The sequence below is a fragment of the Rhinatrema bivittatum genome, chromosome 11, assembly GCF_901001135.1.
Source record: "Rhinatrema bivittatum chromosome 11, aRhiBiv1.1, whole genome shotgun sequence".
Classification (NCBI taxonomy): domain Eukaryota; kingdom Metazoa; phylum Chordata; class Amphibia; order Gymnophiona; family Rhinatrematidae; genus Rhinatrema; species Rhinatrema bivittatum.
The window spans coordinates 68,523,957-68,545,559 of NC_042625.1; the positions used below are offsets into that span (position 1 = coordinate 68,523,957).

Here is a 21,603-nt window from a genome sequence, read left to right on the forward strand (position 1 = left end):
GCATTAAAAAAAACAAGTCCTCCCTCTCTCCCCAGCATGCTGAACTCCCTCCCTGAGGTCTGGCCTAGCGGGCCAGGAAGTCTGGGTCTGGACTTAGGGGTCCTCCTCCTCTTGTGCTTATTTTTCTAAATCTTCAAGTTGGCTAGCAGTTCTAGGGTGGGTCTTCTTCCCAGGCCCCTCAGAAAATAAAGGGTCCATGCAACTCCTTAACTGCCTAAATTCCGTCTCCCAACCCGGAAAACCCTGACGGTGCAGGGGTATTAGACTTTCTAGGCGAACCCTACACTACCTAAATGTAATCTGCTTGGAAGTACCAAAAAGCAGAATAAATCAAACAAAGATATAAATACTGAGACCACCATCATAAAGTAGGGATTTTCTGTTTCCTTTTGCAGGGCCGGCATGCTATAGCTGTCCCCTGATTTTTCTGTTCTTTACGTTAAACGCCTCCATGAAGTTTCTTAGTTTGGATGAGAGTTTCTTTTCAACCTCCCTATCCGTTTTTTAAATTTTTATGCTGATTTATTGGAGTTCTGAGTGCATATTAACTATGGACTCAATTACATTACTTCGTTGCTGCTCTAACATCAAATGGGGAGGTTGCTTCATTGAGAAGAAACCTGAAGATCGTCAGTATCCAGCAGAGGTAAAGAAGGAGAGAGGGGAGAAAGGAGTTGGGATGGACCCCAACAGGGCCCAAGCACATCTACTGGAGATTTTGGGAGAAGAGGAGTAACAGCAATTTTGTTCTGATACTAAAAGTGAGAAGAGGAGAATAATTGATGCCATTCCGGTACCGTGAGGAGACTAAGGAGCATGAGAAGGCAGCATGGAGAGGAAGGAGATTAAATCAATTGTTACACAGTCATTTATCTTTAATATTTCATTCATAATGGGAGGGAAGCACTAAACTTGCCCTATGCCAATGGGATGGGAAAAACATCAAAATAAAGACTGAATGAATTGTCTTTACCATCATAAACTTTAAACAAGACTTTGAGAAGTCACAAATTTATTTGAAATCATTTGTAACATCGATAAGCGAATATAAACTATTAGATGGTAACTTTCAAACCGTTGTCCGGGTGCATATATGTGTGCGCGCCGAGATATGTGATCATTTTATGACATGGGTGCACATATGTGCATTCGCTATAAAATAGTCTGGCCTTGCACACATGCGTGCCAAATTTTAAGTGGATGTGCGCATAGGCGCATAAATTCCGATTCTATTCCATAAGTCGGGGAATTTTAAAAGGGTCACGTGTCCACAGCATTGCCAGTTTAACCAGTTCATCCACCAGTTTGCCAGTTAACAGCTAGGTCTTCCAAACTGTCCTGGTTTGATAGCCTTCACTTCCCCAGTTACCCCAGACCCTTTAAACCCCTCGGAAACGGCTCAATTGGTTTATTTTATTACTTACACGTCCTCCATAGCAGAAATATAGTAACACAGAAGGGGACCTCAGCGCGCAGTGGGATGCGTAAGTATTTACGTGCACATCTCCTGGCCAGCCCTGAAAAGCCCATGCATCGCCCCTTCTTGAAAACTTCAGATGGGCGCCCAACGGGTTTTACGTGTGTATCTGGGTGCTTGTTAAAATAGGATCGACATGCATTAGCCCGACTTTTTCACGCATCGCCCAATTGATGAGCGCACCAGGCTTTTAAAATTCTGTGTGATGCTAAATCACTTAATATAATGATTCATCAGCCATTATATAAAAGATTACATAACAGAATTAGAGAGAATAAGACCTGGAACATTCATGATACACTGCATTTAAGTAGAAAGAAATTGATACTCTTTTTGAGTGACCTTTAGCTAATTATTATGTTCCAAGACACACACACACTTTTTTTAATTAAATGATCAATTCTACATTCCCAAATTATCAGTACCACATTCCCATTCCCTAAAATGGAACCCCTGTTTCGTCTCTATAGCCCTCCTCGGAAGTGAAATTTCCAATGTTTGAGATCAACTTATCTGACTAGAATGTGTCCAGTTATTCTTGTAGTCACCTTCCTCACATAAACATCCTAAAAAATGATCACACAAAACAATTATTAAAATCAAGGTAACATATCTTCCATGACCTTATAAAGATGTTTTATAGTCCCAAATAACTTCTTATGTATAACTGCAGATCAGGCCAAAATCAATGCTAAAATATGCTCACCTTAATTAGTGGATATCTTCACTTGCTTACATGTGCTGAATAGTGAATGCTTGTGCCTAGCATTTGATAAAGAGTCTTCAAGCTTGAACTTTGACAGATTCCCTTTTTAACATCTTTATTATGCCTGTTTTCAGGTTGCTATTTGGCCTTGACATGGGCTACCAGATTTATGTGGATGACATACAATTTTTTGTTCCACTTTCTTCTGCTTGGTCTGCCACTTTTGCACTGATTACTGCCTGCCTCTGAGCTGGATGTCTTACAATCATTTGTCTCTAAATGTACAAAAAACTGACATTATGGTTTTGCAAAGATACTCTAAACTCTGATGGCCCCATTCTTTTTCCTTGCCATCACAATTGGATAGAGATATGGGCTTCTGGATTCTTTGATGTTTTGGGTTTTGGGTTTGTTTTTTTTATAAAGCTAGGACATTACCATTACAGCAATCCACATGGGGAAGCTATACACCAACTAAAGATACTTCTATTCTGCCTACAATGTTGTTATAATCCTACTAGAAGAGACCCAGTGGGGTTTTCTACATGAGAAGGGGGACAGATCTGTAAGAAGAGGAAAGGAGGTGAGAAGAGGGTATGTGCAATGAGGAGAAGAGGAGCAGGGGTGCATGGTTAGGTGAAGGAAGAGAGAGGTAAAGAGGACTGGGAAAGGAGCTGTGATAGGGGAGGTAAAGCAAGAGAAGGACTGTGAGAAGAGAGGGGAACATGATGGAGGGAAGAGGCATGAAGGCCTGAGGAAGAGATGGAAGTGACAGGTGAGAGTGAGACTAGGAGAAGGTGACAGCCAACAGATAGAAAGAAGGGAAAACGTGGAGGGAAGATAAGAGAAAATGATGAGAGGAAGACCAGAAAAGAAATATGGAGTAAGAGAGGAAGCTAAAAGAATGCCAGAAGCAAGCAGGGATAGGATAAATTCCAGCTACAGACACAAAGGCTGTAAAATTGTTTAGTGTAAGTTTGGTGAAGATTTCTTTGCTATTAGGGCAGGATCTAGGGTGGGGGGAAGGTGATATCTGTCCATTTCTTCTAGCCCTGGAGTCACCAGGAGAATTAAAATATTTTACTGGAAGGAAGGGAAAGGGGGAGAACATTGTGGTGACAAGCGATGCCACAGGCTGAAAATCTCTCTTAAAAATGTCTTCCCCTTGGCAGCTGCAATATTAACGGGGGCTGCTGTCAGGGCTAGAAGTGAGGGGAACACCGTCTCCATCCCCCTGTTATATCCCACAGGAGACAGCAGCTGTGTCTGGGGCTCCCACACTGAGGATGGACAGCACCATGCAGCTGTGACCCCAGAGCAGTTAGGGAGATGCTGACCGCTGAGCTACCAGGGCTCGAAGCAGAGCTGTAGCCAGGCAATGTGGCGCCTATGACCAAGTGAAAACTGTGCCCTCACCCATTACACAGCACATGACACCAGGAGTTGGGAGACTCTGTTCAGTGTTTGTACAGCAATGCCCATGGCCAGTGCAAGAGTATTAGGTGCCCTAGTAAAACTTTACAGCCTTGCACTCCCCACCCCATCACACCTTCCTCACACAGAATTAAAAGTTATGCATTTGTAATAACAGATTTTACTTGAAAAAGAACATTCAAAGCACAGTCTTCTGAGGTAAAAATATCACTTACCATATGTATACTGGGGCAGATTTTAAAAGCCATGCACGTGTAAATCCAGCCAGATTTATGCGCGCAGGGGACTTGCGCATCAGTGCGCCTATGTTGCAAAGGCCGCTGGCGTACGCAAAGCCCCAGGACGAGCGTAAGTCCTGGGGCTTTGCTTGAGGGGCATGCCGGGGGCAGCTCGGCATTCGGGGGCGGGTCCGTGGGTGTGGTACCAGCCCGGGGGTGTTCCGTGGGCGTGGCCGAGGCCTCCGAACCAGCTCCTGGGTCGGTTAATGGCGCACCGGCAGCCTGCCGGCGCACGCAAGTTACACCTGCCTCGGGCAGGCATAACTTTCTTAACAAAGGTAGGGGGGGGATTTAGTTAGGGCTGGGGGTGGGTTAGGTAGGGGAAGGAAGGGGAAGGTGGGGGGGTCAGAAAAAAAGTTCCCTCGGAGGCCGCTCCAATTTCGGAGCGGCCTCGGAGCATGTTATAAAATCGGGCGTAGATATGTTCGCACCGGGTTGCCTGAGCAAAGCTACACCCGCGCATAACTTTAAAAATCTACCCCAGTATATTTACATGCACTGCTGAGGTGCCAACCAGAAAACCCTGCAAAAAAGGAAAAAATACTTGGAAGTTATGTGGTATTAGGCCTACTATAATGCATCTTGTGCATGGGCTTAACCCTCAGAGAGCCATGAGAAAAAAATAATTTCTATATCAAAACAACACTAACTGCCAGCACTCAAACAGCAACAACCCTACCTGTGAAAGTTAATTCTATAAATATTACACCAGGCCTAAAACAGTAATAAACCCCCTACTAGGAAAACAGAACAATCCAAGCTGCTAAAGATCCCTTCACAGAAAGCTCAAAGTAACAGAATTACTCACTTCATACACATATGTAAAACACAGATAGACCCTCAAACACAGAATAAAGAGACCATACAGTATAAATAGAAATGTACAGACAAAAACTGAACTGGAAACTGCAACAAGCCAAATTCTGTATGCACTGCAACAATGAAAAAACCAGAAACATTACTATTCCTCATAAAACAAAGTTAGTAAAACCATACCAATAAAAAGAATAATTCAAAACAATTAATGAATACAATAACATTCAATAATTAAATACTTATATAAAAATCTTCCAAACATCAAAAAAAATTTCAAAACAGACACATCAAATAACACCCAACAATTAAAATAAGGATTTTAAAAAATTCCCTGTTATCCATACCTTGGATCTTTTGATTTTCCGATGCCCTGAAATTGTCATGGATTAGCAGGCAGAGAGTAATTAGGGTAGTTGTACACAGATGTGCTCTCTCTCACTCTCCCACACACATGCTCTCTCACTATCTCACACACATGCTTACTCTCACTCACTTCCCTTGACTTAGCAGGCAGAAGCAGTCTCCTTCTTAAGCCTCCATGGCCAAGGGAACAACTTCCGGCAACAGAGCATTGGACTACTTCCGGCAGAGCGCGCTCCTCCTCCTTTGAAGTAGTGCGGCCACGCCGAAATCGATGGCATCTTAAGCGCTGCCTTAGCAAGTGGAAAAGCAGCGCGGCCCCTCCAGAATCAGAAGCATTGCCAGCAGGGCTGTGTTGATTTTCCACTTACTAAGGCCACACCGACTACGCGGTTGATTTCGATGGGGCAGTTCTGCTTTTTCTTCTGCTGAGGACCCGCCAGCCACACAACTCTCCTTGGCACCTTATGGTAGTGGCGCCTATGACCATGGCCATATTGGCCATAGGCACGCTATGCCTCTGGCTTGGGGCATGCGGGTGGCAAAGCTGTCTTGTGTGGACTCTGCAGGCATGAGATTGGTTCTGGCCTAGAATCTGTGAGTGCCAGGAGAAGGGCTGCAGGGAATGGGGAGGCAGGACCAGTTGCAGAAAAAAAAAAAGATGTACCTGGGCTCCAGAAAGGCAGATTTACAAAGTTATCCCAGCCTCTAGAGGAGGGGGATCCACAAACTGAGAGGTGAGCAGAGCCTGTCGATAAAGGGAAGCCTAATGTGCTGAGAAGGGGTGAGGGGTGGGGAGCAGTGTAGGGAGGGGTGAACCAAGCCTGCAGAGGATGGGAGCTGGCTAAGGAGGGATGAGGAACCTGTTGTGCAGTGGAAGAATGGGAAGAGAAGAGAGGGCAGCAGAGCAAGCTAAGGGGATACAGGGAATGGAGCAGGCCCCACATATTTATTTATTTATTTATTTGTTTAAGGTTTTTCTATACCGACTTTCATGATACAGATCAAATCAAATCGGTTTACAGGGAACAGAAGCATTATAACGTTAACCATAACCAGAAGGAGCGAAAAGTTACAATAAAACAGGGGGATGTAACTGGGATGATGAAAAAGCAGAGGGGGAAGAAAACTCAGTAACTAATTACAACTATAGCGATGGTGGGTACTAGAGAAGCCTACATCTGATCTGTGACATGGCTAATGCTAGCCTTCTTGTCTGAATAACCATGTCCTAAGTCTTTTTTTGAAAGTCAAAAGACAGGATTCCTGTCCGAGGTCCGGGGTATGGCATTCCAGATGGAAGGTCCCGCTGCTGAGAAGGCCCGTTCTCTGGTAGTTGACTAGTGAGCCGCTTTGTTAGGAGATCCTTTATAAGCTTCCCTGCTGGGTCTGGCAGAGGTGTGAAGTTTGAGTGGGAATTGTAGGTCAAGGGGGACCTGGTGGTGAGTGGATTTGTGGATAATAGTGAGGGATTTGTGAAGAATTCTGAAGCTAACTGGGAGCCAGTGCAGATCTTTGAGGATGGGCATAATGTGATCTCTCCGATTAGTGTTTGTCAGGATTCTTGCGGCTGCGTTTTGAAGCATCTGAAGGGGTTTCGTGGTTGATGCTGGGAGGCCTAGTAGAATAGCATTGCAGTTATCTACTTTAGAGAATAGAATGGCCTGGAGAACAGCTCTGAAGTCGTGCTAGTGTAGCAGAGGCTTGAGTCTTTTCAGCACCTGTAGTTTATAGAGGCAATCCTTGGTAGTGTGGTTTTTGAACTTCTTTAAACTCAGGTGGCTATTGATTATAACTCCCAGATCTCTTGCTTGTGTAATTAGAGTGTTGGAGTGTGACTGCTGGTGGTGGTCACCGTTATCTGGAGAAATAAGAAGGAGTTTTATATGGCCATGGCCATAGAAAATTCAAAGTATGCCCTGCAGGAGAGGGAGAATTAAAACAAGCAGAGGGAGTAAGGAGAGGAAGGGGGAAAGAGGATAAGATGGGGAGAGGAGGAAGAAGAGATTACGAGGTGAGAGAAAAGGGGGTTTGAGAGAGAGTGGTAGAGACAGCGAGAATGGGGGGAGAAACTGTGGATGAGCTGCAGGGGATGGGGAAGGGGGGGAGGGGAGGGGGAGGAGACTGGTGTGGCTGAGCTGGGATTGGGGAGAAGAATGACTGAGAGCACTATGAGTCTTCCCTAGCTTTTGTTTTGGTGACATGAGCCCTCCCCTTGTCCACATTATCTGCTTCTCTCTGAACATTTAATACAGGCTGGTCAGTCACACTCACCACGCACTGTGCTTTGTTTTTTCTTTTTTACTGGAGGTGCTGTAATTTATATTGGGTTCAACATCCCCAACTATTTTCAAAAGCTGACTTCTATGCACACGAGAACTGTTTGTGCACACAGCACAAAAAAATTAGGGGACACGGTGGAGCTAAAAAATTCTGAATGTCAATTTATTTAATCATGGGAGGAGGGTGAATGTCACAGTGTGGACTTTTGATATCTCATGTAATACATAGAAGTACAGATTGTTTTTAAAGAACCACGTGAACATGGGCAATTCAGAAGTCAGCTGAGTTGAAATGTCCCTGTGCTGTTGCATAACGCTGTAAAACCACGGGGGAGGGGAGGCATTTTGCTTTTGCTGATGTTTGAGAAAGCCCAGGTGAAGCACGACTTAACCATACAAGGCATTCCAGCCATTTTTTCACTCTTGGCCATTGCTTTGCTTCTGCTAATTTGTGATATTGTTATCTTTATCTCTGTTTCTGACCTGGGTGCTTGAATTCATCTGGCCCTCCCCCTGCCTGCATTGAACAAGGAAGCGGAACTCTGCCAGCGTCTCTATATCAAGGAGTGTCGTGTTTAAAGTTCCTCCCATGAACTCTGCTGATCCTGACTGCCCTAGCAAGCTACAAAAAGATCCTTGCTCCCTCAGCGCTCAGCATTAAACTTAACAAGTTCCACAGCTGGCAAAATGGTCCTCGGAGATTCTGTATTCCTACTCCTCATCTTCTCCATATCCTTCCTCATCTTTTTCTCAGCATGGAGGAGCATCAAGAAGTGGAAGAAGATGCCTCCGGGTCCTACCCCTCTGCCTTTCGTAGGCAACATCCTGCAGGTGAAGCCCACTGACATGCTGAATTCCTTCAGAAAGGTAAGTCACAAGGGCAAGGATGAGCCACTCCTGGGTTTACCCTCTACCTACATCTATAGCCTCCTAGTTTCAGTTTCTGTAAGAAAAAACAGGACTACAAGTCTATAGATATGATGGACTGCTGCAGAGCAAAATAAAAAGATATCATCTTAAGCATATTACAGATCACCTTTTTTCTTAACTGTATCAAAACATTAATATCAACAAAAAAGGACTTCAAGGGAAGAACCACTATGACCTTGCCAGAAGTACTCAGATTAGACGCAAAGCTTTTCTTTCTTTAAAGTCCACTATTTTGTAAAAGGCCTCCATATCGCCCCAACTTCAGAAGGCATTCTACATTTTTCCATCATGTATTCCTCCCAGACACAAATTAACCAATCAATAATAGGTGGGGCACCAAATTGAAAGTCAGAAGAAATGTAATGGGGACAAGTACAAAGTGATACACTTAGGGAATGTTACGCCCATCAGTCGCAGTTGGCTACGACCTCTCATGCTCACCTCTTTTCTCACTGCCTCGTCAACCTTGGGACGAATGGCGGTATCCGCCAACCAACGCCGACCTCCCCGATGTCCTCGGGACAGTGTGAGCGCTGCCAATTGCTGTCTTCAAATTGGTATTACCTAGGGTGGGCATACACGCACAAGGGCCTCTTAAGTACACGTCATGGCAGGAACCTCGGGGGTGTCCTCTCACAATGAAGTCAGTCATGCTCCGTACTTAACCCAACCGGCCCTTGGCTAAGATGAGTTAGCAAGGAGTTTCCTCGTTGCTGAATCTACTCGATACCTGCACTTCCTGTTCCTGTTCCTGTGTGGGGCCTTTGGCATTCAGAGTACCCGCTCCTTGGGGGCTTATCTGCACTCTTGGCTATCTGCTCCTCGGAGGGCCTACCTGCTTTTGTAACTGCCAACCCACTGCCTTGGAGCTACTGGGATGTCCATCTGTGAGTACCTCTCGTATTTTACACTACCGCTTGCTGGCTCCATCTGTGGTGTACCCCATGCCTCAGGCCACTTCCGCTTCTCTCCAGCAAGTTCTCCTATTTCATCCAGTGCAGCAAGTTCCTGCCGCATCGCTACAGTTCCTTGGACTGCCTATACCTCAGCCTTCTCTACCAGCTTCGACTCCTCGGCATACCCCACACTGCGGGCCACTACCGGATCTGCAACCTGAAGTACTTATTCCACCGTGGGAACACCCTGGCATACCCTGCTCTGTGGGCCACTACTAGATCTCCATCATCATCAGCTGCATCATTGGGGTATACCTCCACTGCTCAGAACTGTGTTTACTTTCTTTCCCACTCTGTGGGCTTTACCTCTTTTCCGCATAATAAAGTCTCTCTCCAGTAGTGTCCTGTATTCTCGAGACCAAGCTTACAGACGGTGAGGCCCACAGGGCTCCTCCCTGTGGGCGGAGTCATCTCTCACTTCAGCCCAGTGTTCACATTCTCTCAGAACCATAACAGGGAAAAATAATCTTTTGTGGGGCTATTTAATAAGTTGCTTTCAGAACAGGCATTAATGCATCTAGAAGGTAACATTTGTCTATTTGCGGATGATACTAAGGTCCGTAGAAAGGTGGACACATCGGGAGTAGAGAGAATGAAAAGTGATTTAAGAAAGCTGGAAGAGTGGTAAAAGATTTGGCAACTGGGATTCAATGCCAAGAAGTGCAGAGTCGTGTATCTGGGGAGCAGCAATCCAAATGAGCTGTATGTGATGGGGGGTGAACAGCTAATGTGCACAGATTAGGAGAAGGACCTTACTTTGATAGTGTCTGGTGATCTGAAGGCAACAAAGCAATATGACAATGCAATAGCGAAAGCCAGAAGAATGCTGGGCTGCATAGAGAGAGGAATAACCAGTAAGAAAAAGGAAATGATAATGCTCTTGTACTGATCCTTCGTGAGGCCTCATCTGGAGTATTGTGTTCAATATTCCAGGAGATAGGATGTAGGTGGTCCAGAGAAAGGCAACCAAAATGGTGTGGGGTCTGTATCAGAAGTCCTATGAGGAGTGGCTGAAGGATCTGAATATGTATACTCTGGAAGAGAGGAGGGGCAGGGGAGATATGATACAGACATTCAGATACCTGACAGGTTTTAATAATGCATGAACTTCAAACCTTTTCCATTGGAAAGGAAACTGTAGAACTAGGGGTCATGAAATGAAACTCCGGGGAAGATGACTCAGGACCAACATCAGGAAATAGTTCTTCACGGAGAGGGTGGTGGATGCCGGGAATGCCCATCCGGAAGAGGTGGTGAAAATGAAAACAGCAAACAAATTTTAAAAGGCACAGGATAAACACTGTGGATCCCTAAGGACTAGGGTTGGAAATGAAGAAAAGGTTGCATGGGGGAAACCTGCAAGGAGTAGCAGTTACGACCCTTAACAGAAGGCACAGAGATTACCGCCCTTATTTTATTTATTAATTTATAGATTCTTTTATACCGCGGTACGTATAGATATACATCACCTCGGTTTACAGTGAAACAATAAATTAGCAACAGGCTTTACATATAACAGTTTAAACAGTAAAAAACATTTAACCGCAACAAGCTTTACAGAAACATTGGGTTCATGGGTAATATGTTAACATCATTAACTATAATAACCATAAAGTATTAATAATCAAGTATTACGCAAGAGAATATTAACTGTCCAAGGGACAGTTAATATTCTCTTAATGTCCCTTAACCAGTCAGCCTTGCTGCTTGTGACACAAATGCAACTTCGCTCTGTGCTTCAACGTTAGGGGAAAAAGGGGAATTGGATTCAGACGACAGCCAACACTGAACCTCGACTTTTACAGTTTGGGCTACTGATATGCAGACATTAGGGAATAGGGATAAAGCTCAGGATTCAGATGACAGATAATGCTGGGTCCCACCTTTTACAGTCCAGGGTACTGATATGCAGACATTAGGGATAAAGCTCAGGATTCAGATGACAGATAATGCTGGGTCCCGCCTATTACAGTCCAGGGTACTGATATGCAGATATTAGGGGTAAAACACAGGACCACTTCTACGGCCAAGTCAAAAAGCAAAGCATGTTCAAGCAGCATTGTCTGAATTATCACGAAGGCTCCTTACCCTGTATAAACATTGCTAATAATTTTGTAATGGGTCTGACAGTTGTTTGGTTTCAATAGTAATTACTGCTGCCTTTAATATAAGGCTTGGGGCAACCTGCACAGAGGGGCAGTTACTATCAACAACAGAAACATGGGGTAACCTGCACGGAGCGGCAGTTACTACCATGAGAAGCTGGCTGGGCAGACTGGATGGACTGTTGGCTTTTTTTGCCATTCTTATTATGTTACTATCTAAATGTTATTTTAGCATGCATAAGGTATGACGATATATTAACTAAGGGAATGCAAGACACACATGTGTGAAGTAATGTCTCACCACCTACTTAAAACTGAACTGTATCTCTGGAGTGGCACTTAAGTTGTTTGCATCTGCATTTAATCTATTTAATGATATTTCACACATGTCTGTTATTTCTTTAGTAATAGCTAATTGGGCAATTTGCATATTTTACATCTCATTATCTTATCTGCACAGTGTTTAACATTAATATTGCTTTTTTAAGTCCAGGTGTTTTTTTGTTATACAAAATGTAGGAAATACAGAGAAATAAACACAAAACCAGAAAATAACTCCAAAATAACATCCCTGCAACAAGAGGGAGCGTGAAATAATTTAAATAAAATAAACTCACCCTCAAGCCTCTGATCCAGTATAAGGCTCCACAAGTTTCCAAATTTCAAGACATTTACTTATTCTACTTTGCTTTCCATCCGCCAGGTTTCATGTTTGTGAATCATATTTAGAGTGTGTTACCAAAGGTTAATGCATATGGGGGAATTTTCACAAGGTTTATGCATGTAAATCGGCTTTGGAAAATGATCCAGGGGAAAGTTGTATGGAGAGGAGAGGAGTACATGTACAGAGGCTCTTACAACTCAATTACATGTGTGCTTTCCTACACACTTGCATTAGATGCTCCAGGGGTTGGAGTTGTAGTGGGAAAAGCATTTATGTGCATACGTTGGATTTTCAAACTAATGCATGTAAATGTCACTCAGAAAGTTACACTTGCTCAGGAATTTGGGAGCAGGTGCATCTTTGTCCATGTGTGTGGAAAACATGTACCTGTGTAACCCAGGAATTTTCAAAGCAGACTTATGTACGTCTGCTTTGAAAATTCGGGCTAAAGTCTCCAGGTACAAATGTGTGGGCTATTATTCAAGATCTATTTACCTGCAAAGGAAAACAATATAACAAGTAGTTTCTGATTATTGGATAATAGATTATAAAATACAGCACACTTAAAAATAATTTAATATGCAATATTACAATAAAGATTTAAAATATCAGAAATCACCTTCTACACCAAATAAGAGTAAATCTGGCTGGCCCAGCAGCTGCGCTGTGCACTGCCATGTGGAAGGTCCTCTGTTGATCCCCCAGTTGGGTCTTCTGCTCTCTACGTCTACTGGAGCTGGGGATGCTGTGGAGGTCATTGTTTAAGTGCAACACCTATTGGCTAGTTTCAGGGTCCATGGTTGCAGGGTTCCAGACTGGGAGGGAACTGGGATTAAGGCCTCTCGCGTCTCCACACGAATTTTGTAAAATCCCCTCCCCCACTTACGCATGCAAATCAGCATTCACGTACACATGTGCGTGCCGATATAAAATTGGACACGCATCTGCGCGCAGGTAGCTGATTTTATAACATACGCGCATTGGGAACCACTCTCAGGTCTTAAAATTTCCCTTTAAGTGTATTATAAGGAAAGGGAATAATGGCATCTAGTGGTCAGACCAGAAGGGTCTGCCACACCCCATGCCCAGATTTGCAACCACGCTCCTGAGGATCCAGACTGGTCCTCAGGCAATCAAGAGCAGATGGCTGAGCCGTGAGGATCTGAAGAAAATGTGTTTCTGTGCCTGTAAGGTGAAATAGTGAATTCTTGTTAACTGTGCAGCCTGACTTGGACTATGGGCAATGGAGCCTGCATCTGAAAATCCCCAATCCTGGACTGCCTAAAGAACAGAAGACCTGGGAATGCTGTAGAGGCAAGACTTGATCTGGGAATCAAACCTAAATCCTCCACCTAGCAGTGTGCCACTGCCATTTAGCCATCAAGCCAACATCCAGCATCGCACTTCTTATCTTCATGCCTGATTTCCAAAAGCATTTATACACTTAAAACTGGGTTTTACATGTGTAAATGCACTTTACTTGTGTAAATGGGCTTTTAAAAATTGCAACAATATATGCCATTGAATTATCAATGGGTTTTACCTGGATTAAGTACGCTTAACGTGGGTAAATGGCATTTGAAAATTGCTACAATAGTATGTTACATTTACATGTATAACTTCTTTACAAATTCACCTGGTACGTTCTGTGTGTATTTTACAGTTGCACAAGACGTATGGGCCAGCATACGTGATATATTTAGGAACCCTGCCAGTTTTGATACTAAATGGTTATGATGCTGTGAAGGAGGCACTCATCGACAATGCAGATGTGTTTGGTGCACGAGGAAGCTCTCCAGGATTTAAAATGTTCTTCACTGAATATGGTGAGGAAAAACAAATATTTCTCTTGATCAGATGTGAAAAGCTACTGCATGCATTTCCTCTCTGGCAGCCAATTTGTAATGATAATAGCAATGTTTATGTTACTATACTGCTTTTCAAGAAAAATTTTCAAAACTGTGTACAATAATAATTTTCTAAAATACAATATTTTTTTTTTTTTTAATTTATGAATTTTCACAAATATAATGACAAACATTATACCATATCCATATTGTTATCTTAATTTAAACAAGAATTTCTTTTCTTACTTACATTGTTAAACAATATCTATCGTCATAAAAGTAATCCAGGAAACCATAAGTAATTGAGCGAAATTAACTACAAAGAGTCTAAAGAAAAACATTAGGGGGATGAATCCCCCTACCTCTTATTCTCAGAGATATTAAGCCACTACCCTTAAATAGCTCCTAACCATCAGCTGTATCTATGGGGTGAGAATCTAAAAAAGACTGAAGACCCGAAACCTCCATGAATACATATTTATGTTCTTTATACTAACTCACATCTACATGGGTATTTAAGCATAAATCTAGCGCCCCTAGCTATTATATCAGGTTTAAATTTCAAAAATTCTTTTCTTCTTAATTGGGGTATTTCTAGCTAGATCTGGGTAGATCCAAATCTGCTGTCCATGAAATTTCTCCCCTCTATGTCTCAAAAACATTCTTAGCACTGTGTCCCTTTCAGATTGAAATAGGAATTGTACAAACATAGTAGATCGTGATCTAATCTCAGTACTCATGGAGGTTTCCAATACCTCCGTCAGGTTCATTTCTTCTACTTGAGGAATTGCTGCTTGATTCTCATTTTTCCCCCTATTTGTAATATAAAATATTTTAGCTATCGCTGGTATTGCCTGTTGGGGCATTTTTAATATATTCTGTAAATAATCTGTAAACATATCTTTAGCTGATATTAAATTTTGGAAAGGAAAATTTATAACCCTTAGGTTGGAGTATTTCAAAGTATTCTCTATATACTCTAATTTCTTTACATTTACCATTTCATTTTTAACAATATTTAATTGTAAAGACTCTACACTATCCAAACGCTTTACAGTATTATCAATTTTACTCTGACTTAAGTTATTAGTACTTTCCAATTCCACAAGTCTCTTTTGATATTCTGATGTCGATTGAGTTAAATTTATGATTGCCTTTTCCAGGGATTTAATTGCCATCCAAAGAGTTTCTAATGTAATCGGAACCTCTGAAGGAAGTATCACTCCAAGCTCAGCCTTATAGTCTTCTTTCTCCCCTACAGCAAGGTCCTCCTTCCCCTTTTCAGTAATAGAGTTATTAAGACTCTCATCTAACAAGATGGGTCTAGTAACATTTATCAAATTTTTTTTTTGCTGGGGGGGAAGGAGTAGAAGGAGCACCGGGACTCAAAGAGATGACCTCTGCCCTGGGTGCCACATTTCGCTCTATAGTGGCATCCCCTGCGGCACCCTCCACCGGCGTCGAAGTGGCTTGCATCATAAAAAAGGAATCAATTTCAGGCTGTGATGATAAGGGGAGTGGAGACGAGGTAATAGCCTCCCTCACCCGTGCCTTTCTTTTAGTATGCGGCATATGGTAAACAAGAAACGAACAAAATCCCTTTTTTATGCTTCTCTGAAGAGGAAGTATTCTTATTTGTTTCCTGGTGTAGAGGGAGAGGAGAGTTTCGAGAGGATAATACGCGCAAAAATAAACTGTTTACTCACTTTATAGAAGTTCTTCTAAGAAGTAAACGAATTTTCCAAGCAACAAACTACTGCTAAGCCGCGCGCCCGGCTTCGACTGCGCGCCGCTGGGGGCGTTCCTTTTAAGGCCTTCCAGCCCGTGATGTCATCAGCAGTGGACACTCTCCGTCGGGGCCAGGGGCACACCCTCACCCCTGGTTGCAAAGGAGACAGTCAGTAAGAAAGGCAAATAGTCAAAGGTAAACGAAGCAGTTCTCCTGCTCTAATCCTCTCTCTCTCCCCGAGTTACCAGCGCTGGGGGCGTTCCTTTAAGGCCTTCCAGCCCGTGATGTCATCAGCAGTGGACACTCTCCGTCGGGGCCAGGGGCACACCCTCACCCCCGGTTGCAAAGGAGACAGTCAGTAAGAAAGGCAAATAGTCAAAGGTAAACGAAGCAGTTCTCCTGCTCTAATCCTTTCTCTCTCCCCGAGTTACCAGCGCTGGGGGCGTTCCTTTTAAGGCCTTCCAGCCCATGATGTCATCAGCAGTGGACACTCTCCGTCAGGGCCAGGGGCACACCCTCACCCCCGGTTGCAAAGGAGACAGTCAGTAAGAAAGGCAAATAGTCAAAGGTAAACGAAGCAGTTCTCCTGCTCTAATCCTCTCTCTCTCCCTAAAATACAATATTAGAGCAAAAAGTAAATTAACAAAAATTAAGCAAGACAATAACAACAAATTAATTAAAACCTAAAAGAAAAAGAAAACTAGTATCCATACTAAAAGTCTTATAAAAATCACAGTCAGTGTGAAACCTGAGTATAAAACCAGGACTTAACCAATTTCCTGAAAGTTATTTTCAGTTCAGAAATCCAGTGACAGAGAATTCCAAATAAGATGGGCCTCATATTAAAAGATACAGTCCCTTCTTTCTTCTATTACAATTTCATAAGGCGATGGTAATCTCAATAGCTCCATTTGAGATAATATAAACGTTTTTGCAGGTTTGTAAGAAATTAATAAATGACCAAGATAGGCTTGCCAGAAAGAGTGTTGCGATCCTCGTGGAAGTGTGCACCCATGGCCTGTGTCGGGATTGACTCTACCTGGGAGGTAGGCCTGCCACAGGTTCCCGACGACAGGAGGCAGAGGTAATGAAGACAGGGGCCAGCTGGAGCTTCACCCCAGGGGGTTTGGGCTTGTTGGGTTGCGAGGCATGAAATTGCTGTAAGAGACCCTTGTCCAGGATGTTGGCGAGTGGTTCCCAAGAGTTCTCCTCAAGCCCAAAGCCTTCCCAGGTGAGAAGGTACTTCCATCTTCGGACCCTCTTTCTTATGTCCAGCACCTCCCGCATTTGGTATGTGGCATCGTCGGTTGATGCTATCGGCTGTAGTGCAAGGGTTTTCTGTGTTGGCCAAGAAAGCACTAAGGGCTTCAACAGTGAGACATGAAAAGAGTTATGGATTTTCAAGGATGATGATAACCGGAATTGATGGGTCACCAGGCCTATCTGATGGAGCATCGGAAAAGGACCAATGTAGCTTGGGGCCAGGCGCATGGATGGGAGCTTCAGGCAGATAAACCGCGTGCTGAGCCACACTTTGTTGCCAGGCTGAAATTGAGGCGCGGGTCTACGATGGGCGTCCGCGTTCCGCTTGGCTATATGACCAGCCTCTTGTAACAAGCGCTGTGTGCATTCCCAAAGGTGCCTCAACGCCTGCACGGTTAACTGTGCTGTAGAAGACGGAACTGTAACGGAGGGAGTGGTTGTCTACCATGAATTATTTGGAAAGGAGACGACTTCGTACTGGAGGAGACGTGAGAGTTGAGGGCGAACTCAGCCCAGGGTAATAATGTGGCCCAATCATTCTGCTGCAGGTTGACATAAGCACGGAGAAACTGTTTCAGGGTGCGGTTTGTCCTCTGAGATTGGCCATTCGCTTGGGGATGGTTTGCTGTGGTAAAATCCAGAGAAATATCAAACTTTTTGCAATGGAATCTCCAAAATTTGACAGTAAATTGGGTACCCCAGTCAGAGACTAAGGATTTGGGAAGTCTGTGGAGCCGAAAGACGTTTTGGATGAATAGTTGTGCCAGCTGTGGAGCAGACGGTAGGCCTGGGAGCGGGACAAAGTGTGCCATTTTGGAAAAACGGTCAACTACTATCCAAATGGTAGTCTTGCCTTCCGATGGTGGCAGATCCACAATGAAATCTGTAGAGAGATGCATCCAGGGTTCTTCGGGGGCTGGTAGAGGATGCAGCAGATGCCAGGGGCGTCCAGGTGGCGTCTTCTAATGGGTGCATATGTGGCAGGCATCCACATAACTTAGAACATCCTTACGCAGGGTAGACCACCAATAGAATCGCTGGATGGCGGCTAAAGTGCGAGCTTGCCCTGGATGTCCCGCAGTTTGAGCATCATGGGCCCATCGAAGGACCTTCTCGCAGAGTTTGCAGGGTACAATGGTCTTCCCAGTAGGTACCGTAGTGGTGGCCAGAAGTTGAACCCGGGCTGGGTCGATGATATGACTCGGTGGTTCAGGAGTGTCGTCTGGAATGAAGGAGCAGAAGAGAGCGTCAGCTTTGATGTTTTGGTCGCAGGCCGGTATCATAAGATGAAGTCGAAGCAGGTGAAGAAAAGGGCCCACCTGGCCTGACGAGGATTTAGGAGTTGGGCCTGGTGCAGGTACTCTAGATTCTTGTGGTCAGAATATACAGTGATGCACTGTTGGGCCCCCTCCAACCAAGGGCACCGTAATTCCTCTCTGCCAGAAGGAATCGTCTGGAAAAGAAGGAGCAGGGATGTAGTGTCCCAGTGGATGAGTGTTGGCTTAAGACAGCCCCTACTCCCTCGGAAGAGGCGTCCACCTCCACAATGAAGGGTCTCAGGGGATCCGGGTGTTGGTGGCAGGGTTCATTGAGGAATGCTGTTTTCAGGCGACAGAAGCCATTGCCTGGGTTAGCTCCTTTATGAGTCAGGGCAGTCAGAGGTGCCATCAGGGTCGAGTAGTTGGGTATGAAACTTTGATAATAATTGACAAAGCCAAGGAATCTTTGTAGGGCTTTGAGACCCACCAGCTGGGGCCATTTCAGAATGTTGGAGAGTTTTTCTGGATCCATCCGAAACCCATGATGGGAGACGATGTAGCCAAGGAAGGGTAGGCTCTCCCTCTTGAAGGAGCATTTCTCCAGCTTTGCAAATAATTGATAGTCTCAGAGGCATTGAAGGACTCGTAGAACATCCTGACGATGGGTCTGAAGGTCATGGGAGAAGATCAGAATATCGTCAAGGTAAATGACCACTCAGTCATAGAGCATGTCTTGGAACACTTCATTCATCATGCCCTGGAAAACAGCGGGCGCATTGCAGAGTCCAAACGGCATGACCAAGTACTCATAATGGCCGTCTTTTGTGTTAAAGGCCATTTTCCACTCATCGCCCGCTTTGATGCGGATCAGGTTATACAAGCCCCCTGAAGACAGTCAAAGAGCTCTGAAATGAGGGGCAGTGGATATCTATCCTTTTGGGTAATGGCGTTTAAGCCGCAATAATCGATACACAGTCGTAGCGACCTGTTCTTCTTGGCTACAAAGAAGAATCCTGCCCCTGCCAGGGACTTGGAAGGCCGGATAAATCCCTTGGACAAGTTCTCCTTTACATAATCCAACATGGCTCTGGTCTCGGTTATGGATAAGGGATAGACTCGACCCCTGGGTGGATCTGTCCCAGGTAACAAGTTTATAGCACAGTCATACGGACGGTGTGGCGGCAGGGTGTCTGTGCCCTCCTTGGAGAAGACATCCGCGTAAGATGCGTATTGGGGTGGAAGCCCCGGTAGAAGGAGCGTGTTGGCTAGGCAGGATCGCTGGGATGTGGCCGTCAGGCAGGCTCCATGGTAGGCAGGACCCCAGTGAGAGAGACGTAAAGACGGCCAGTCAAATTGGCGAGAGTGCCGTTGGAGCCAGGGAAGGCCCAGGACTATGGGGTGGATCGCCTTCTCGATAATGTGGAAAGTCAAGGTCTCCTTATGCAAGGCGCCCATGTGGAACTTAACTGGTCCGGTGACATGAGAGACTCGGCCCAACAAGGGCTCTCCTTGGATGGATGATAAGACGAGCGGAACTGGAGCAGAGTAAGCGGTGTGTGACCAGTTGCCGCATGATAAAATTCCCTCCGACCCCTGAGTCAATTAGGGCCAGTGTGTGGAAGTCCTGGTCGGGCATCAGAAGTGTCACTAGAAGCGTAAGGGAGGGAGCAGAATGCGTTAGACCCGGGAGGAGATCCTCTCTACCACCTAGGCCTGGAAGTTTCCCAGACGCACTGGGCAAGATGACAAGACGTGTCCAGCTTCTCCGCAGTAAAGGCACAATCCTGTATGTAGATGTCAACGGCGCTGCTCCAGAATTAACTTGCCTTGGCCTAGCTGCATGGGTTCTTCCTAAGGGGGCCTTGGTGGAGTTGCTCTGCCAGGAGATGGTGAGCGCCATGGATGGGAGAGAGATGAGGAAGGTCTCCTGGAAGCTTGCTGTTCTCTTGATCGCTCCTGAAGATGACGGTCAATGTGGCTGGACCATTCGATGAGGGCATCGAGGGAAGTCGGGAGCTCCCAAGCCACCAATTCATCCTTTATGTGGGCAGTGAGACCCTCCAGAAAAATGGAGTGCAGGCAATCTTAGCCCCGTGAAGCTCCGTGGCCAAGGTCCGGAACTCAATCATATAGTCTACCAGGGGTTGGGAGATGGTGAGCACCATGGATGGGAGAGAGATGAGGAAGGCCTCCTGGAAGCTTGCTGTTCTCTTGATCGCTCCTGAAGACGATGGTCAATGTGGCTGGACCATTCGATGAGGGCATCGAGGGAAGTCGGGAGCTCCCAAGCCACCAATTCATTCTTTATGTGGGCAGTGAGACCCTCCAGAAAAATGGAGTGCAGGCAATCTTAGCCTAGAACTCTGTTAGGCCTGAGTGAGACCACATCTCAAGTCTGAGGAGGGGACAGCTTTTCTTAACAGGGACATAGAAAAGCCAGAAATAATATCACATACAAGAAGTAGCCTGCAGCCACATCTGCATTCCAGACAAGTAGAGAAGAGCTAAGGATGCCATCTCTCTCTTTACTTCCTCCTCTCAGTTCTATGCCTGTATCCTAATTACACTCGCTTAGGCTAGCCGGGCATTTTCTGTGATGCACTGGCACCGTGGAATAGCCCAGTCAAGTTAGCTGTATATATTTATCTGGCTAACTAGCTCAGTTAGATTGTAACTGAATATGGACCTCTCAATGTTTCTGCTATTTCCTTCTATTCCCTGAGCACGCCTTTTATCCTTTGGTTATCTGGAGTCCAAATGACTGCCTCACAGGCCTTTTGCCTCAAATATACTTGAAAAAGATTTACTATTAGTTTTTACCTCTATGACAAGCTTCTTTTCACATTCTTTTTTGGCCTGTCTTATTATTGTTCTACATCTAACTTGCCAGTGCTTAAGCTCCTCCCTATTTTCCTCATTTCTGTCTGGTTCCGTTTTTGAAAGATGCCCTTTTGGCTTTAACTGCCTCTTTCAGCTCACTAATGCTGGCAATTGTTTGGCTTCCTTTGACCTTTTTAATGCTTGGAATGCATATTATCTGGGCTACCAAGATGGTATTTTTAAACAATATCTGGTCCCGCTGGACCACCAGGGACTTTTGGCAAATCTTGGGGGGGGGTCCTGGAGCGATCTCCTGCACGCGGGTCGTCGGCTGCCAGTATTCAAAACCCAAAACCCAAAGGCGCCGATAGCCTTTGCCCTTACTATGTCACAGGGGCTATCGGCGCCATTGGTCAGGTGCTCCTACCATGTGACAGGGGCCGACCAATGGCACCGGTAGCCCCTGTGACATAGTAAGGGCAAAGGTTATTGGCGCCATTTTGAATACTGGCAGCCGATGACCCGTGTGCAGGAGATTGCTCCAGGACCTCCAGGGACTTTTGGCAACTCTTGGGGGGATCAGAAGTCCTCCCCAAGACTTGCCAAAAGTCCCTGGTGGTCCAGCGGGGGTCCTGCCCAAGGCAGGCGTAACTTGCGTGCGCCAGCTCGCCATCCCC

General features: G+C 45.1%; 1 protein-coding gene across 2 annotated transcripts in view; it reads left to right on the forward strand.

Annotated features, from left to right (window-relative positions):
* LOC115100865 (cytochrome P450 2G1-like) overlaps window positions 1-21,603 on the forward strand; it is a 106,570-nt gene that overhangs the window by 51,347 nt on the left and 33,620 nt on the right. The window contains exons 1-2 of one of the 2 annotated variants that reach the window (XM_029619872.1): window positions 7,742-8,220; window positions 13,672-13,834. In XM_029619872.1, the coding sequence (XP_029475732.1) occupies window positions 8,041-8,220; window positions 13,672-13,834 (343 nt within the window). In that variant the 5' untranslated portion in view covers window positions 7,742-8,040. Of the gene's footprint in view, window positions 1-7,741; window positions 8,221-13,671; window positions 13,835-21,603 lie in introns of those variants that run through there. The other variant, XM_029619873.1, reaches the window with a different exon arrangement.